General features: G+C 36.1%; 1 protein-coding gene across 5 annotated transcripts in view; it reads right to left on the bottom strand.

Moving 5' to 3' along the window:
• SLC8A1 (solute carrier family 8 member A1) overlaps positions 1–18475 on the bottom strand; it is a 362317-nt gene that overhangs the window by 62616 nt on the left and 281226 nt on the right. For 3 of the 5 annotated variants that reach the window (XM_081264073.1, XM_081264075.1, XM_081264077.1), the window contains one exon: positions 1851–1957. In XM_081264073.1, the coding sequence (XP_081120199.1) occupies positions 1851–1957 (107 nt within the window). Of the gene's footprint in view, positions 1–1242; positions 1347–1850; positions 1958–18475 lie in introns of all 5 variants that reach the window. The other 2 variants (XM_081264074.1, XM_081264076.1) reach the window with 1 other exon arrangement.

Genomic DNA, 18475 nt, shown 5'->3' with positions numbered 1-18475 from the left:
TCATAAATGTGACATTAAATTTCCCCAAATGTTGGTTCTATATATGAATAAGTCCTGTGAATTTTATTTTTTCCTTTACATGTAAAAGTAAAAACTTCTTGCAGTGTTGTTCATCTAATCATCTTTTACACTGCTCTTGCCAATTGTGTATATATAAATAATAAGAATTATTAGCATGTGGTATGCTCATTTTACACATGCAGTTGAATCAACAGGACTTTTTTTTTAATATGGCCACTGTTAAAAGGATAATCATAGGGAGTCCTAGTATTTATCTTTTATTTCACAATAAAAGATTATATGTAAGGCTGAAATAAAATTGCTGTTTACCCTTATCAAATCTAGGCCATATAAAATAGATATGAAACAAAGTTAGGAAAGAAAATTGGCTCCCTTTTCAAATATTTTCTACAACAATACTTATGAATAATCAAAATAGAGTTATACGGATACTGCTGCTTAATTTTTCTTTTTACTAGACAAATCAAAATTTATTAATTCTATAATGATCAAAAGATTTTAGAACATAAGGGTATATAGACCTTAACCCAGGGTTAAAGTTTTACCAAAGGACCATGTCTTTCCATCTAAAGTAAAATGTATATGACTACAGTTTTATATGTATGGCACCTTTTAAATGTTATATTTAATACAAAAAATGCCAAAATGAGCACTTGAATATGGGTAACACTACTCTTTAAGGATTTTTGTTCTTATTAGTTTGTTTTAAAAAACTGTGTTCTTTTTACAGAAGCCTAATTATTGAATTCTTCTGAAACTTCTTATTAGTTACCCTTAGACTTATTTGTTGCCACTAATAGGCATGAAGTAGTTTTTTTCTTCTTCCAGCTTCACTGAAGCACGATTGAGGAGCTATGAAATAGTCTTTATCACTATCGTTCTAGGGGAGATGTATAATTGTAGCCACGTTTTAGAATGAACTTTACATAGTGAAAAACTAAGCACGTTGTTCTTTAACATCATCGTTTCTGAAATCCAGAAATATCTAGTATTTATGAAGCCTGATTGTAATCAAGGTTAGTCCACATTTCCTGTGGAAAACAGGCACTGCTTAGTGCACTTGTGGGTTAGGGATGGGAAATGAACCTGCTAAAGCTTCAGAGGCAATGGAGTTTAGTACTTGGAAGCCGAGGAAGAGGAGAGAGTTAAGTGTGAGAGTAGGGAGACACGGAGAGAGAAGAGTACAATTTCTCGCTGGTATGTCTTTGTATACTCTCACACCTTTCATTCCTCTTCTTATCCATTTTGGTTCCTCAAGCACAAGGGAGAAACTGCACTCTTTCTCATATTCCTCACGGTCATATATTCTAATGGTAATGATCTTCCTGTGGGAACACAAGACAAAGGCAAAACAAATGGTTGGAGTCACACGCTCATGCTCTAGATGTCCACCAAGCTGGATGTTACTGTGATGTTATGGAGGGAGAACTCGCAGCACATGGACCTCCAGACGTATGTAAAAGGGCATCTTGGTGCTCTCAGCTGGCCCCCATTAAATTTTCTGTGCTTATGCATCCCTTGCATGAATTCTTCCTGCTTGGGTTAGCAGTCCCTAGGTACCCCAAATTAGGAAGGTAAATTGGAAATCTGGCTTCATTTTTAACATTGCCTAGCATCTGTATCAATTTTCTCAGAAATGGAGGTTTGATTGACTGCACTGGCCAGTAATTTTTTAGACCTGGCCCACTGCAGCCCAGCATGAGATCTATGCCCTGTTACAGAGGTGGAGGGATGTGTGCATTGTAAGTCATGTTCTGAAGAGTGCAGGCATCCAGGGTGGCACAGGCCAGCAGAAGCTGTAGGGCTCAGCCCTGGAGCAGCTCCCCCACCTTTCTTCTCACTCATCTCCACCAGGCGGGGCTCTCCAATCTCAAGGAAGAAGGTCTTGTTTTTCTCATACTCCTCATCATCAATTACCTTGACTGATATTGTTTTGCTGAAATAGAGAAGAATAGAAATTGACGAACAAGGGGAAGAGGAAAGAGAAGGAACATAGAGAAGAGGAAAGCAAGGTTAACACGTTGCACTTCTTCCAAACAGCAATTGAGAAACGTCTGTACTTTTGAGTTTTTTCTTCAAGAATGGATATCAGCAGGTCGGAAAGACTAAAAAAGCCACCCAATGCATATCTCCCTGCCCAGGGCCACGGAATTAATTTGGACAATATAGTACTCAGTACTAATAAGTTATCATCATCATGAAAAGGAAAAGCACAAAAATACATATCACAGTAATAAAGGAAAATATATTTATTTAAGAAATGCCTTCACCATCAGGTTATCTGAGCTATGTCCTGCTATTCATTCCTTTAGAATAAGTCAATAAATTACAACAAAATTTTAACAGAGTTAATCTCTGAGCAATAGGCTGGTCGGTCACTGTTTCTTTCATCGTGCTTTTCTGATATTTCCAAGCAAAATATTTTGTATCATAAAATTTTATTAAAATAACAAATGTACAGAAGCATCACAAAAGAAAGTATTAAGTCTTTTACTCCACCCAGTGTCCTAGAATCTAACTCTTATTCAGGTTAAGCAGATTTTCCACCTCAAGCACAACAGGAAGTTATTCATGTTTTGTTTGTCTTTCTAAAGATGGAAGCTGTGGCCTCAAAACAGCTGTTTTGAAAGTGGGGTGGCAGTGATGTGGGTGGGGAAGACTTGTGCTATTGTAGTTATTTTCATTTCTCCCCAAATTGAGTTTTGACTTTCACTGAATATACCATTTATACTACTTCCAAACTCTACCTATGGGAGAGAAACACCAAGGCATTGGGAAGAGTTTCTCAGATAACCCAGCCTCTAGCAGTTCTGCTTTGTGGTCCTACAGCTGTGATTGACAGACAGGCAGGTAGGACAAATGCAACTATTATGCAAATTCCAACTTCCAGTAAGCCTCCATGACTCTGAAAATGAATAAGTCTATTGTTATCTTTTAAGTAATTAAGGACCTGTATTAGAGCATATTCAAATATGCTAAAAAATATCTAAAAAACGTTCCCAGATGCTGATTATTCTTTGAAAAAAAATTAAGAATACTGGCCAAAACCACTTCTGATTATAGTTTTTGCAACAATATGTCTGTATAGACACAAAGTTTTAATGGTCTGAATATTCTTTACTCTTGGTTGAGTTTTCTAGGTCTTCGGGAAGGAAAGTGGTTTATTGTCTTGTTTTTATTTTATTGATCAAAGACTTCAAGTTTCATTTAGACTTAGGCATGCTAAGAACATCTTTTCTAGTGTGAAGTTAGAAGTTGCTTTTAATTCTTTTGTTTTTTTCCAACCCCCAATGGGCAAATGTTGAAGTCTTGCTTTCTTGGCTTAGCATTGTAGAAGTGAAATCAAGTGATTGATTCTGGTTTTTGGAGCCTCATAATATAACTCTGTTTTCCTCAGCTCCAGATCTTGCTGCATGATGCTAAAGTCCTGATTTCTTGCTCCTAAGAAGTGGGAACTCCTGAGAGTGCCCTTTCTCTCTCAACTCTTTCCTCAAAGACTAATACTAGATTAACAGTTATAAATGACAAAAGCAACAATCATTTATTCTAGAAAACTATAAATGAAGTACAACAAAGTCCAAGTACATGCATACTGTGAACAGTTCCTGTCTAAAATTTAGAACTAAGTTTCTGGAATTCACCTATTTATTTTGTATATATTTTAAAAATCAGTTTGACCTGATTAACCTGAGATAGTTCATTATTTGTTCATATCTGAAAAATATAAAATATTGAAAAAAGCTAAGAGGACACATGTTATTATACTTTCTATTTCAGAACTGAATTTGATTTTATAAATTAGATCAAATTTACCCTATAAAACCTAACAAATGTCTCTTTGTTATTAAAATTTATGCATTTTAGGTACTACTTTCTACCTTACTGTCTTGAGATCTTAAAAGTATAATTGTAGCTGGGCACAGTGGTGCATGACTGTAATCCCAGTGGCTTGGGAGGGTGAGGCAGGAGGATCACAAGTTCAAAGCCATCCTTAGCAGAAGCAAGGCACTAAGCAACTCAGTGGGACCCTGTCTCTAAATAAAATACAATATAGGGCTGGGGATGTGGTTCAGTGGTTGAGTGACCCTGGATTCAATCCCTGGTATACCTCCCCACCCCTCAAAAAAGTGTAATTGCACATCTTTATTGAAGCTACCAGCATGTAATACCAAGGGAGTGAGGGGTATGAAAGGCCATACTACTCACCTTGGGACTGATAGCTCAACATTCATTGTCAAGGCATTTTATCATGGGATACATTGAACTGAGACACCTCATTGTGAGAGTCATGTTGCAACATTCTTATTGTATTACTTAAAAACGTTTCATCTTTTTTAACCAGATGTGTTTTTCCCCCTAGAAAGTGAATCATTAAAAATGTGGCCATATTGAGAAATACTTTAATGTTATTATAAGACTTAGAGCTGCTTTGCTAGTTTTCAAAACATTTAACTTTAAAATACATTGTTTAAGTATTTACATAAAAATAAGTAAGTTTTCCTCACCTATTTTGTATCATTGTGGTAGTTGAAAAGAGTGATACCAGTGTGTATTCCTAGCCCACCCTGTGTCTCCTATTTCATTGATTATAGAAATAAAGAAAGCAAAGTTGGGATGATTGAATGGTGTTACCAGTGGGATGAGTGTATAGGGAAGTTCTATGCCCCCTGGGCAATATAACCACTTATTCACAAATGAACAGAAACAACTAAACAAAATATTGTTTCTAATCTCTGGAAAATAAAATAGAATTTAATTCTCAATTGTTGTAGTAATTTTATTTTCTATACTTTGAGAAGTGATAAGTGTGAGAGTTATACAGCCCCATATGATTTGTTTGCATAACGAAAGTAAGCATTTATATTTTATCTGGAGTATCAGTATTCACTGGGCTCATAATCTTCAGAAAATATTCCAGTATTTGATAATCCTGAGACAGGCAAATGAAAGATGAAGAAAAAAGTACATCTGTACGTGCCTTGTAAAGATGTCTAAAATAGATAGCATTTGCATAATGGCATATCATTTCAAAGTCATCAGTAATGGAATCAATAATGCCCCTGACAAGAGGAGCCATTAAATTATATATTGATTTAGCTTCTCTTGCACAGTAAATCTATTAATAGGAAACATGATTGTTAAAGGACATTTCAGTCGATCTAAAGTGGCAGGATGAAGCAATCAGTCCTTATGAACTAGCCCTCTTAACCAAGAAAGGTAAAACCAGAAGTCAGGGTAGTGTTATCATTTGCATCTGCATAGAATTATTTTTTCCCCAATTAAGGATGAATGAACCAATGTCATTTTTAAAGGAACACATCCTTGGGATGCCTTCTTCTCACCTTCCAGAGCCTAATGGCTAAAGAAAATTCTACTGCCAATTCTTCCATCACAGCAGATGTTACACGAGATGGGGTTGGTTTGATGAGGACTCCAGGTATACTGGGTTGATAAAAGGCAGAGGTATGCCTCTGTTCCTCACACTTCTACAGTAGAAAGAAAATCTCCGGGACTGAGGGAACTTGAAGATCCTTCAGCGGGCCTCATCATCACACCAATCCCATGTCAAAGGAACTCCATCTCCCTCATAACATACATCCATGATGGCTGTTCTGTTCACCAACAGTGAAGCAGTCAGATAGCTGTTGTTATTTCCTTAAACTGACAGGTTAACAACAACAATAAAAAAGACTGAAACTGTTTGGTAGATGGGCTTTTCATCCAAGTATGACCCCTGTATTATTATTGCACTGATAAGGAAAACTGGTATCATGCTCTTTCAACCATCACAATTATTACAAAGAAGATAATGAAAACTCAATTTTTAATGTAACTACTTAAAGTTGAACATTGTACCATATTTTTTTTTTTTCTGGAAACTAGCAAAGCAGTTTCAAATCTTATGACAGAATTAAAATATTTCTCAATATGGCCAAAAATTTTATGGAAGTACATTTTGATTCCATTTCTAGAAAAAAATTAGTTAAGAAAGATAAAATTATTTAGTGGAAAAATACTGATCATTTCTTTTGATCTTTGCAGTACCTTTCATGTGAGGATGCCAAACCAACATCTACACTTTACTTTTTAATCTTTCTCTCATCTGGTGGGTCTCCAAGGACCCAAGAGCTTCAAACAGACTAAGAAAGACTCCTTAAATGTAGTGGTGATTCAGGCACTACTCAGTGAGGAAGGAAAGAAAGACCCAGTTTCATGAGTGGAGATGGAAAAAGAAAATCTCTTCAAACTTTATTTTAGTCTCTCATTATTAAGGTGAAGTGGTAACAGAGTCTCCTTTTCAATTTAAGCCTCAATTTGTCCTACAAGAGTTTCTTATCCCTAAGACTCTCCTTGATGTTGGAAGAAAAAGACGAGGAGCTGGAGGATTAGCGAGAAGACTCCTTTCCAAATCCGTACACAAAAGATTTGAGCCAGGATTGCACATATTTAGGCGCTGCGATGGCTTTTTTGTTTGTTTTGTTTTTAAGAACTTCCTTTAGGCATACTCTGAGGTCAGTGGAATGATGGGCAGTTTGCAATTCTTCAAAGGTTCCAACACATAGGTAGATTATTCTAACAGCCACACAAATAATAATTACTATCTACAATTTACAGAGAAAACAATGACTCTCATTAACTTCCAAGGTCACAAGGTGACTAGCTTCAAGGACCACTACCTCAATCATGTGACCGTCAATCAACCATCAGCTCCCTTATTCATTCAACTGCACAGTTTTTTTTAATGACCACTTAAAAAATCTAGATCATTATTTCAAATTAATATAGAGATTTATTTAGTTTTATATTAACAAAGCCCGCCTATATATATATATATGAACAAAAATAGACTTTCAATTCTTTTTTTGAAAGGATTGCAGTACATATTATATTCTACAATGGTCACCTTAGAAAGTTAAATCCTTAAGAAGATGCAGGTTTAATTGAAAAGCGTCATAAACCCGTAGAGGCTCACTAACCTTGAGGACTTTCAGTAGCTAACCAGCAGCCTCAGCCTTACCGGGGTTGCTTGTTAGAATTGCCAAATCTTAGGCCCATCCCTGACCCATGGAATCAGAATCTACATTTTAACAAGATTCCCAGATGATTCCTATGCATGTTGAAGCCCAAGAAGCACTGATAGAAGGGCTAATGGGTTCTTTTATTAGGTTTAATATAATTAAGACTAATGATAGAGTAGAGTTCGTATTTCAGAACTGTCTGCATGTTAGCATCACCCATGGGAGCATTGCAAACTACAAATGCCTGGGCCCACTCCAGATGAGCTAAATGAATGCTTTTGTTTGGGTACCCAGCATGAATATAGTTTTTTAAAAAGTTTTTCAGGTGATTTCAACGTGCAGCCAGGACTGGGAACTGGCTAATGCACTACCAGCATGTATGTCCAGATCTTTAAAAGAATGCATTAAATAAAGAATAGAAAGAATTTTGAGAAAGCCATAGTCAAACTAAATTTTAGATTGCATTAGCGATCTAGGTGGAAATGCAGGGGAAACATTTTGCTTTGTCCTTCACTGTGTTCTTTCTTGGAGTGTATCCTGTACTTGAAGTTGTTTTCTCCTTTCAGGAAGTGCTGGTCTCAGCAGGCAACCTTAATAGCATAGGTGAGAAAACACCTTTAGCATTCAGGCAGCAGAGTTTACACTCATGCAGAGTAATTTCCTTAAGAAAGTGATAGGAACTCTGGTGATTTTTCTTTCTTTTTTTTTCACAACAGTGGTTACATCTGCAAAGTAAACAAAACTATGAAAGTCAATTGCCATAGAAGGTAATTATGCCTTATCTCCCCTTCCATCCCCACAGAGAGCCTCTGAGCCTTTCAATGAAAGACTATGTTGTGGGACTGCACTTTTCCACAGGAAAGCCACCAATTCCCACTCAAGAGAGCCATGACCTAGATCAACCACATCAACTACATTTGAACCCAGCAACAGAATGAGTAATCAGATTATAAATATGATCCATGGTATCCCTGACGTGAAAAGCTTCAAGAGAAACTCTGAAATTTAAAATGACGTCCTGACCCCCAAATGGGCAGAGATTTGAATAGATACTTATCCAAAGGAGATAAGCTAATGGCCAATAACATGAATGAAAAGATGCTCTGCATTATTAGCCATCAGAGAAATGCAAGTTAAAGTGACAATGAGATATCAAGTCACACCCACTAGGATGGCTATAATCAAAAAGACAAATAGTAACAAGTATTGGTGAAAATGAAGAGAAATTAGAAACTTCACATAGTGTTGATAAGAATATAAAATGGTAGGTGCAGCAGCTACTTCGAAAAAATCCTCAAAAGTTTAAAAGTAAGAGTTGTCATGTGACCCAGTGATTCTACCTCTAGGCATATGCCAAAGAAAATTTAAAACACATGTCCACAATAAAATCTTGCACACGAATATTCATAGGAGCATTATTCACAATGGCTCAAAAGTGGAAAGAACCTAAATGTCCATCAGCTGATGAATGGACAAACAAAATATGTTATATCTACACAATAGAATAAAAAGGAATGAGCTATACATGCTACAACATGGACAAAACTTGAAAAGTTCTGCTAAGTGAGAGAAGCCAGACATGGAGGTTATATATTGTATAATACCCTTTATATGAAATATCCAGAATAGGCAAATCCAGAGACAGAAACTGATCAGTGGTTGCCCAGTAGGGGTTTGGGGACAAATGGAGGGGGCAGAGGTAATGGATATGGGATATCATTTTGGGGTGATAAAATGTCTAAAATTGATTTGTGATGGTTGCACAATTTTGAGAATATACTAAAATCCACTGAATTGTATATTTTAAATGGATTGAATTCTATACCATGTGAATTTTATCTGAATAGTGCTGTTTATTTTTTAAATTTTAAAATAAATCAGAGTTTTTAGAAAAGGCCATTTCCTTGGGTGAGAAAACGTTTGAAGTTTTCAACAAGGAGTTTCAAATTTTGCTAGTACTGCCAAACAGAAAACTGGGGTGCTGCATGTCATGAGACAGCAAACTACTGACATCAGAGCTAAGTGCCATTGCTGTGTCTGTCAGCACCACTAGCCCTCAATCCATTCCTTTCTTCACGATTCTCATGGGATGCTCTGTCCCCTCCAGGATCAAGTACCTTTGATGTTGTACTTTGACACGTAGGCATTTCTGTTACCTTAGGCCTGGTATAAAAAAAGTATAAAAAAGTGAAAATCTCAGAAGCAGCATTTCTTTCATGGCATTTGTTTAAAAAGGAAAGAGAAGGAGTATAATCACAGGTTATGCCTGCTGCCCTTGCAAAGCTGGTATCCTTCTTCCCATCACCCCAGGCATTCTCTAAAACACCCTCGCCGGCATTTAATACTCTCTACCTCCAAGGAATGGTAAGTTTGCTGTGAGTTGCCTTAGTATCACTTGGTTTAAATTTTTGGTGCGTTTTAACCCTTTCATTCCCTATTCAAGAAGTGATTGGTGAGTCGCTTGGCGATTTGGCATTAGGGAAAGAAAGGGACAGACATCTATTGTTGAGTCATGTCCTATATAATGAATTATCCAAGTGCAGAACCCTGAACTAGCAGGGAGCCCACGGGCTAGTATGTTTAACTTCCCAGGCCCACTTCTGCCAGGTCCCCATTCAGCTGGATACAAAGAGTGGTCCAAAGTCCTGCTTTTCCTGAAGCTCCTGTTATGAAACAGAACCTGACAAATAGTGATGGCGCTATCTGTTATTTAAATAGACTACAAAGGTGAGAGTTGTTAAAGTAGCTAAACCAAAGCAATTCTCCAGGAGGCCTTGTCATCCATGCACTGATCTGTTTGTATCATGGAGTGGTAATTGAAATCATTGCTTCAAGCAGAGCAAGGGGTAAAGATAGCTGAAATCCTGCTGTTCCCAGGAGAGCAGAGGGATTTTAAAGAGCACTGCAGTGGGGGTTTTCTAGTATAACCATGACCCATTTTATTTTCCTTTGTTTTTATTTATCACTTTTGCAACTGAATGGCAACAAATTCATTTTTTCAAACACAAAATAGGAGCAAATAATTTCTCGTTGGTTCTCTCTCTTCTTTTAGCATTCAATTTTCAGCTTCGTCTTCAAGGGAAAAACCTGTAAGCAACTTCTGTCTCTCTACAAGACATGGTTGATCAATTGAGGAGCTACTTCAGAGATCCAGAGTTACTATTTCAATAAATAATAAGCTAAACATTCTTATGCCCACTCCCCTGTCAAGGCCACCAAGAAAATTACATGAGTAAAGTTTACTAAGAGAAAATGATATGGGTGCTTTAAAACTTGACTATAATTTTGTGACAGATAAAATTTACACCTTACTATTTCTTTCCTCCTCTTCAGTCAATAAACTTCAGCTTAAGGAGGGTCAATTGCTAAGGATCCTGGGTTTTATTATCTAAGTGTGTATGCTGAAACAATTTTCCATTCAGTGAAAAATAAGGTAAATCAAGCATTGGACTCTGTGTTAAAATATGTCAAAATCGTTCTTGGTGTATATTTTTTTATGGCTTGGTAGTTGTGTAAATCCTAAAAGAGGGGCACTTTTAGCAAAATGATGAAGTATTTGCTATTCCTGAGTTGGGGGTGTAGCTCAGTGGTAGTGCACCTGTTTAGCATGCAGAAAGCCTTAGATTTTATCCCCAGCACCACACACACAAATAAGTATTCTTGAACTTATTTTTAAGATTATTTGTGTATAATTTGAGATCTTAATTGTTTTAAAAAATTCCTCAAACTTGGCAAAGTTTGTATAAACTGAACACATAAACACCTTCAGTTCAGTTTTACAGCCTATTCAGTCTGACTTAGCCACTGCCTCACATAAGAATGTATAATTAAAATAAAATAGATCTGCTGGATTTCAAAGGGATTGTTGCTTTGGCTTCCCTTCCAAAATTACTCTTCCACCTGAATATTCTGAATATTCCTGAGCTGATATCAGACACTTTCCAGAGATTATTTCTATCTTTGGTGCTTCTTCCTTTGACAGTTTTCTTTGTTCAAAATAAAAAGTTTCTGAGGAAAACAATACAAGGATCTCACTCTTGGAATGTTACAGGACTGTAGCTAGAATAAGTGGGAAGCATCTCTATCAGAAAGGCAACAGCTTTAAAAATAGAACACCAAGAAATGAACATTAGGTCTTTAGATTAATGTTCATTCTTTCTTTTGTTTAGTTTCCTTTCCATTGTAATAGCCACAGCATAAAGAAGCAAACCAATCTTTCTCTGTGTGCCTTGGTATAGCATATTCATGAAGATGGATGCCAGATATTTTTCTAGAACATTGCTAAAATAAGTCATTAAGTAGTGAATTGATGATGATTTTTAAGTGCTACTTTTCTATTCTACACCTAATATTTATCTCAAATTAAGCAACCAATGTTTGTATCTTTATGTTATCTATTTTTTTTTTCTTTTTTTTTATTGGTTGTTCACAACTTTACAAAGCTCTTGACATATCATACTTCATACATTAGATTGAAGTGGGTTATGAACCCCCAATTTTACCCCAAATGCAGATTGCAGAATCACGTCGGTTACACATCCATAATTTTACATACTGCCCTTTTAGTAATTGTTGTATTCTGCTACCTTATGTTATCTATTTTTAAACTGAATTTTTGATTTGCATTTCACAATGGAAACTTAGTCTTTAAAAAAATAAATAACAAATAAAAATGTATATTAACTATCAAGTGGAAAATAGGTTTAAGAAAGCAAGTTGGGCCCAGTTTTGTTTATCTTGAAGAGGCATCCCAGAAGCTCTCCAGGAAGTCTATTAAATTATTTCAGTGTTAATTTATTTCTGTTAATAAAATAATTATTAATGGTAATCATGTCAATGTGACCATGGATCAGAGTAGTTTCATGGTATTAATGGGACAAAAGGACCCAAATTACTTTCTTAGAAGAGGGAGTCAGGTCGCAGAGTTCTTGCTTCCCATTTAAAATCCACCTGCACCTATAGTAGTGATCAACTCCCACAGTGGCTCAATTTTCTGCTCAGAAAGATGGTTAAAATAGTATTTATTTAACCTGATTTCTGCAAACATAATTTAATAATGCATATAAAATGCTTAACACAGAGCCTGGCACATTTTAGGTGCTAAATGTATGCTACCTGTTTCTATGATAAAAAGGAATAATACTGTATCAGTTAGAAACTGAGACTTTTGGAATGAGATGCCTGTGATCTCATGGAAATGACTTAATCTGTACCTTAGGTTTCTCATCTATAAAAATGAAATAATGGTGTCTGTATCATAAGGTTGTTGAGGGGATAAGAAGTTAAATGAGGAAATAGACAGGATCTAATGCATTGCAAGTGAGACAAGCAAGCTAACTCTCAGTCCTGTGGGGTTAACAGATACACCGGATTATTAGGAGTTAAAAGAGGTGACCAGATTTCAGGACCATAGAATTAAGATAAGATACCAAGAGACAGGGGCTGAAAAATCAGCTTAGCCTTCTGAAACTATGTGGTCATACAACCAATAAAAAAAAAAAATCAAAAAATAAATAAAAAATAAATAAAATTTATTTATTTATGTTTTTTAGTTGTAAAAAAAAAAAAAAAGAAATACCAAGAAGCTAGAGTCAGACCAGACAAAGTCACTAAAATCAGACCCACTGAGACAGGCCAATAGTCTGCCTCTGTTCTGAAAATAACATCAGGGGTCTTCCCAGAGGATAAGCAGCAAAGGGCAAACACATGCATAAAGTAGTCACTAAAGTAATCTGCAGTTACCTTTATTAGCATAATACAATCACACCCCTAGGTGGAGTCTGACTTGGGACATGAAGAAGCATGTTGAAGAAGAGCACAGGTGCAAGTAAGCCCCCACCTCCACGTGTGATGACATTAACAGACTGGGTCTCTGCCTATCAGATAGATGCTGTAGAAGCTGTATACCTGTGTCCTTTGCTTGAGCCAGTCTGACATTCTCAGTGCTCTGTGTGTAGCAGAAGCCTCCAATAAAGAGCCTTATTCCTGCTACATTGGTACATCTAACTGCCTCTTCTGGTAGAGAGCACAAGATTCCATCAGGCTGGTAACACAAGCACTCACTGAGTTAATAATTATATTATTATTAGAGCAAGGAGGAAGAAAACAGAAGCTAAAAATATTTCAGTAAACCTAATTTACTGATATCAAGGTGCACATCAGTAGAAATTAACAACATACCTATTTTTAAAACAAATTTTCAATGTATCTCTGTAGTTCTTGTTTTCCCTGATAATTTAAACAAAACTAAACTTGCTTTTGGAAGCCTTCTGGCCTTGTTCACATGAAACCTCATCAACTGCCAGAATGAGCAAGCATGAACAAGTTCATATTAGTAAATCTGTACTTCCTGAGTTCTTTTTCAGTGAATATGATGAAAACAATGTGCGTTGCTTCCAAGGAATCTGCGTTCTTTTCCTTAAAGCATTTTCCTGTTTATTAAAATAAACACTTTTTCATTGTTGAAAATTCACAAGTACTGAAATGAAGGAAATAATCACCCATAATTGTCTCATGGAGATTAGGGGTGACTAATTTCCTTGTGTCTCAGTTTGTTCATCTGAGTAATGAGAGGTGAACAGGGAGATGTCTGTGATCAAGGACTCAGAGATGACACTTCTGTCAATGTGACATTTAAAAATGTTTGTTTTAGCTTTCAATTAAGTTGCCAAAAAATATTATGAACTTTTTATATTTTCCTATGAATGAGCTATTTGGGGTTGGCCCTTTTAGAAGTGTTTATTTTCCCTAAAGTCTAACACCACCACCACCCCCGCCCCCAGTCTCCCACTCTTAACAGAGATGTAACCTTCTCCATCTCTCTTTTCTGTTGGAGGTTCTTGTCTGAATTATGTGATATGAAACATTTGTATGTCCATTTTGAAAAGAAGAAATTATCTCTTCAGTCATTAATAACATGTCAGCTCATTTTGCTGGATGAATTTTCATGATTCATCTGCTAATGTTGTTCCCCTGGAAGGTCATTCTGGCTACCTTGCTAAGCTCTGTATTTGTTCCCTAACAAATAATTGCTCTTGCTAAATCATTTGCAAATACCAATGTTTCATGCCCTTCTATTAATTATCCATTCCCAAGTTTGTCATGAAAATAGCATTAATTATTTCTGAAACTTTAAGTCCTTGCCTTCCCAAACACTCTACTTTTCAGTCTAGGATAAAAATATTTCAATCTTTGTCATAGAAATCTTCCTATTCATGTCTCATCACACAGATGAACAAAATGACACTCAATGAAATTAGCCAATGTCTCAAGGTGGATGCCAGAATCAGGATTAAAACTCATCTCTAGACTCTAAGTCCATACCCGGTGTTCGTTTACTCTGCCATTATCCTAGTATTTTTCTTCTCTGGTGCTGCTGAAATCCAATTTACCATTCTCCATAGAAAACATTTCCTCCCCACCCTCTTTTTAATTAAGTACACTCTGATGCTGACATCAGAAGGAAATACATGATTTTCTTTGGTAACTCTGCTATTTCACCATCATCCATCATGCTGAGAGTGCTTTATAAATTTAATGGAAATATGGGCTTCCTTTAGTAAGGATGGCTGTGGAGAATCATGGCCTGAAGAGTCTCTGGCCTAAAACAAATCTACTATAAATACAGAAACACTAAATGTAGAGCCATGGCAAAATAATAGCCAATCAGTGGGGCACAGAGGAGCCACCTATAATTCCAGTTACTAGGGTGCTGAGGCAGGAAGATTGCCAATTGGAGATCAGCCTCTGCAATTTGGCAAGGCCCTATTTCAAAACAAAAAAGTAAAAAAATGGCTGAATAACTCAGGGGCAGAGCCCCCCCTGGCTTCAATCCTTAGAACCACAAAAGCAAACACAGGAACAAAATAATAGCTAATCAAAACCAACCCACACCCTTACTAGTATCCCCAGATTTTCTGGGAATCCGTAGCAATGGCCCTTTTCTGCACTTCTCTTCCTTCCTTGACCAGAGTCATGCTGCATCCATCCTCATCAACCTCTAGATGAAAAAAGTTAATGATCTATTTTCACTAAGTGGAAATGGTCGATAATTATGTGTGTACATATGGAGGTTTTCCCCTTAAAAATATACTTCTAACTTTCCATTTTCATAATTCAAAAGAAGTAATTTTGGACAGGGGCTTTGTAGCTATGTGACACACCTGTAAGCATGCTGAGTAGTGTCTTTAGATGATGAAATATTTCCTGGATACCCAATACCAACAGATAAAAATTAAAACTGATATAAACTATGAATCCAAAATTATTACTGGGCAGGGGATATAGCTCAGTTGGTAGGGTGTTTAACTCACATGAACAAAGCCCTGGGTTCAATCCCCAGAACCACCCCCCCACACACACACATGCAAAATTATTACTAACAAAACATCAAGTGCCCTGCTCTCTGTTACTGCTTTCCAAACTCTGCAAAACATAATGATTCACTGACGTAGACTCTTACTGAACTTTTCACTACACCACTTATTTGAATGTTTAAATCTTTACTGAGTATTCCACTTAGGTTACAATCACATCAAACAGTTATCATTTTGTAGCTCATATTCTTAATAGAAGAGACCCAAGGTACTTGAGAGGTAAGCATCACAAGATAAAATCAACAAGAGAACAATTGAGCTATTTAATGATTCCAGTAATTTAAAGTTTAGAATCAAAATTAACCAAAACCAAAATGGACTTTATTGGATTTGAAGTGAAAATGTGTTTTTCTTTATCTCTCTTTTATATTTCTTACTTGGAATGGAAATTTTCTCCAGTTAGGCTTTATAGAACCAGAGCAAGTTTACAGAATGAAAATAATGACATTGTTTAACAAAATTGAACCACTGGACCAAACACAGTAAAAAAAGAACCATTCTTGGATAATTACAGCCTTTTTTTTTTTTTTTTTTTGATGAGCTGCATTTAAAGTGCACATTGACTAGAGAGGGAAATGTGTAAGCAGACTTTTAATTTTTTTTTAAATTTTATTTTACTATGGATTGTATGTAGTTTAGTTAGTGCTCAAAAAGCAAATCTTCATCAGAATTTTAGTTTTTGACCCAGATGTAATCTTTTTTAATACCTTTAATTTTTTTATTTATTTATCTTTTATGTGGTGCTGAGGATGGAACCCAGTGCCTCACACATGCAAGATGAGCATTCTACCACTGAGCAACAACCCCACCCAGAGATGTAATCTTACAGGAAAGGATTATTGTTTTAAGGATTTGGTTATTTTGCAAATTTTTGTAGGAAGTCTGTACTTTTGTTCAGAGAATCATGATCTAGATTGGCATTTGTAATACAGATTTATAGCTTTTAGCAATATGACTTTGTGAAGTCACTTTCTCTCTCTGAATTCCAATTCAATCAAATATAAGAGGAGAAAAAATTATGTAACCCATAAGGCTAATATGAAATACAAATGAAATGATGTATACCAAATAACTGTCACACTGAAACATTAAAAATGTAAGGTGCTTTCATTATTAGCGTCTAAATTAAGCTTCTCATTTTGCAACTGAGCAAACTTTTTTCTCTTGATTTCAACAAACTTTCCAGCAAACTAAAGCTTCCTCAGCTCCATTCTAAAATATTATGAGGTATTAACATGAATACTAAAATATTCATTTCGGAAAATAAGAGTTTTCTATGTGAACGAAAAGGTAATATTTGACACTTATCTATGGATCTCCTTTCAGAGTTATATCATATGTTTATATAACTTAAGGCTTTAGAAATTGTACCAGCAGATATAATTAAAACATGAACAAACACCTTTTAAAGTATTTCTTGTGATAATGACTTACTGTATTTTGACATCTCTATTAACTTTAATCATGTAGAATTGGGTTTAACTTATATTTATTATAACGTATAGCACCTTAAATAAATGGGGTATGAATGGAAAGCTTTGTAGTGCATCTCCAGGACAAGTCTATGTATCCTAATAAATCCTAATAATTCAATGGAAATGTGGCTTGTTCAGTTTTTAAAATTTTTTGGAACAGAAAATCCTTGGAAGGTAATTTATGGATTTTCCCCTCTATATTAACTTCCTGTCTAGGTGCAATGTTCATAGGTTTTGAATACCTTTGCTAGTGAGTTACCTTTGAATTTGTAGAATAATCAGAATTCTCTTTATAGTTTTTACTAAATTTCTTTCAGGAAGTCAGACTTCCTGAGATAGATATTCAGAGCCTAGTAACGGAATTGAAGAGAATCCCTAAAAATTCAGTTCTAGGCCTTCAGACTCTCCAGTAATGTAAACTGTTTAGACAATGTCACCCATATTCAATAGTGACCATGTCTCCAAGAGATAGAACACCATTGTGTACTTGTGCTCTGCCCAGGACAATGAGCACAGGACTGGCACCTGGTGTTTGCTTAATAGATGTTTGTGACTGACAGCTGAGTTCACTGTCACAGGTTTGTAATTGAGCTTGTGCTAATCCATCAAGATATCTTAGATTTCTTAGTAAAAGGTAGTCCACATATTTTCTCAAATAAAAAGTATGGTTCTGGATACAGATTTCACTAAAAGAATGAGAAAAATTATCAGTTCACAGCATTGGCATCATCAGGAAGGCCTGATGATCTCACCAGTAGCACATCAGATTCTTACAGTGTATATAATTCCATCCAGCCATTCCACAGGCCTTTACTGAGTATCCAGTTATGTGTCAGACCCACATCAGGTTAGAGGAGGAAGAGGCTTACAATGCAAAGATTACATATTTCTGTGTGTGCTAATTTTTAAGTAGGGGTTCTGTGCTAAAGGATGGGGAACCTTGCAAAAAACAGGGATAATTGGACTCGACGTTGAAGAGAGAGTAGAGTTCTACTGGGTTGAAATGTGTTGAAGGCTCAAAGACAAAAAAAAAAAAGAATGAGAGAGAGAGAATAATAACACAAAAACCAGAAGACAAACTTGGTGCCTGTGGACAGGGAAATGAAAAAGCCTGACTTAAGAAGGGTTGAGTTCTTAACCTGACTTGTGTTCATCAAAGTGGTGGGGGTTGATGGGGTGGAGCTTGGGCCAGGAAAAATGTTATGTCATATGGGCATAATTTTGTAAGAAAGATCAACAGGCCCTTTGGGTTATTGCCTGTCATGATCAATTTTTACCTTTTAGATAATCACTCTCACTCTAAAGTTTTCATTGTATTAGAAAACAAACAAACAAAAACACGCCTAAGAGGGGCCAGGGAAGCAGCCATGGTGATTTCTCCTAGAATGGCAAAGGGTGATGTCTCTGCCTGAAAACTCAGCCAGGTACCCCTCTAGCAACACATTTTAAAGACGTCTTTGGCTCCTATTTCTAGCCTACATCTGTCAGAGCTTCAGAAATGGAGAGAAGTTGCTTTTTTTCTTTTTTTTTTTTTTCAATTTCTCCTTCCTGAAAACTTGTTTGTGGGTTGGAAGAAACAAATTGA

The sequence above is a fragment of the Spermophilus citellus genome (genome assembly GCF_964194105.1).
Source record: "Spermophilus citellus genome assembly, chromosome: 13".
Classification (NCBI taxonomy): Eukaryota; Metazoa; Chordata; class Mammalia; order Rodentia; family Sciuridae; genus Spermophilus; species Spermophilus citellus.
This window is presented reverse-complemented; position numbering and strand designations above follow the sequence as displayed.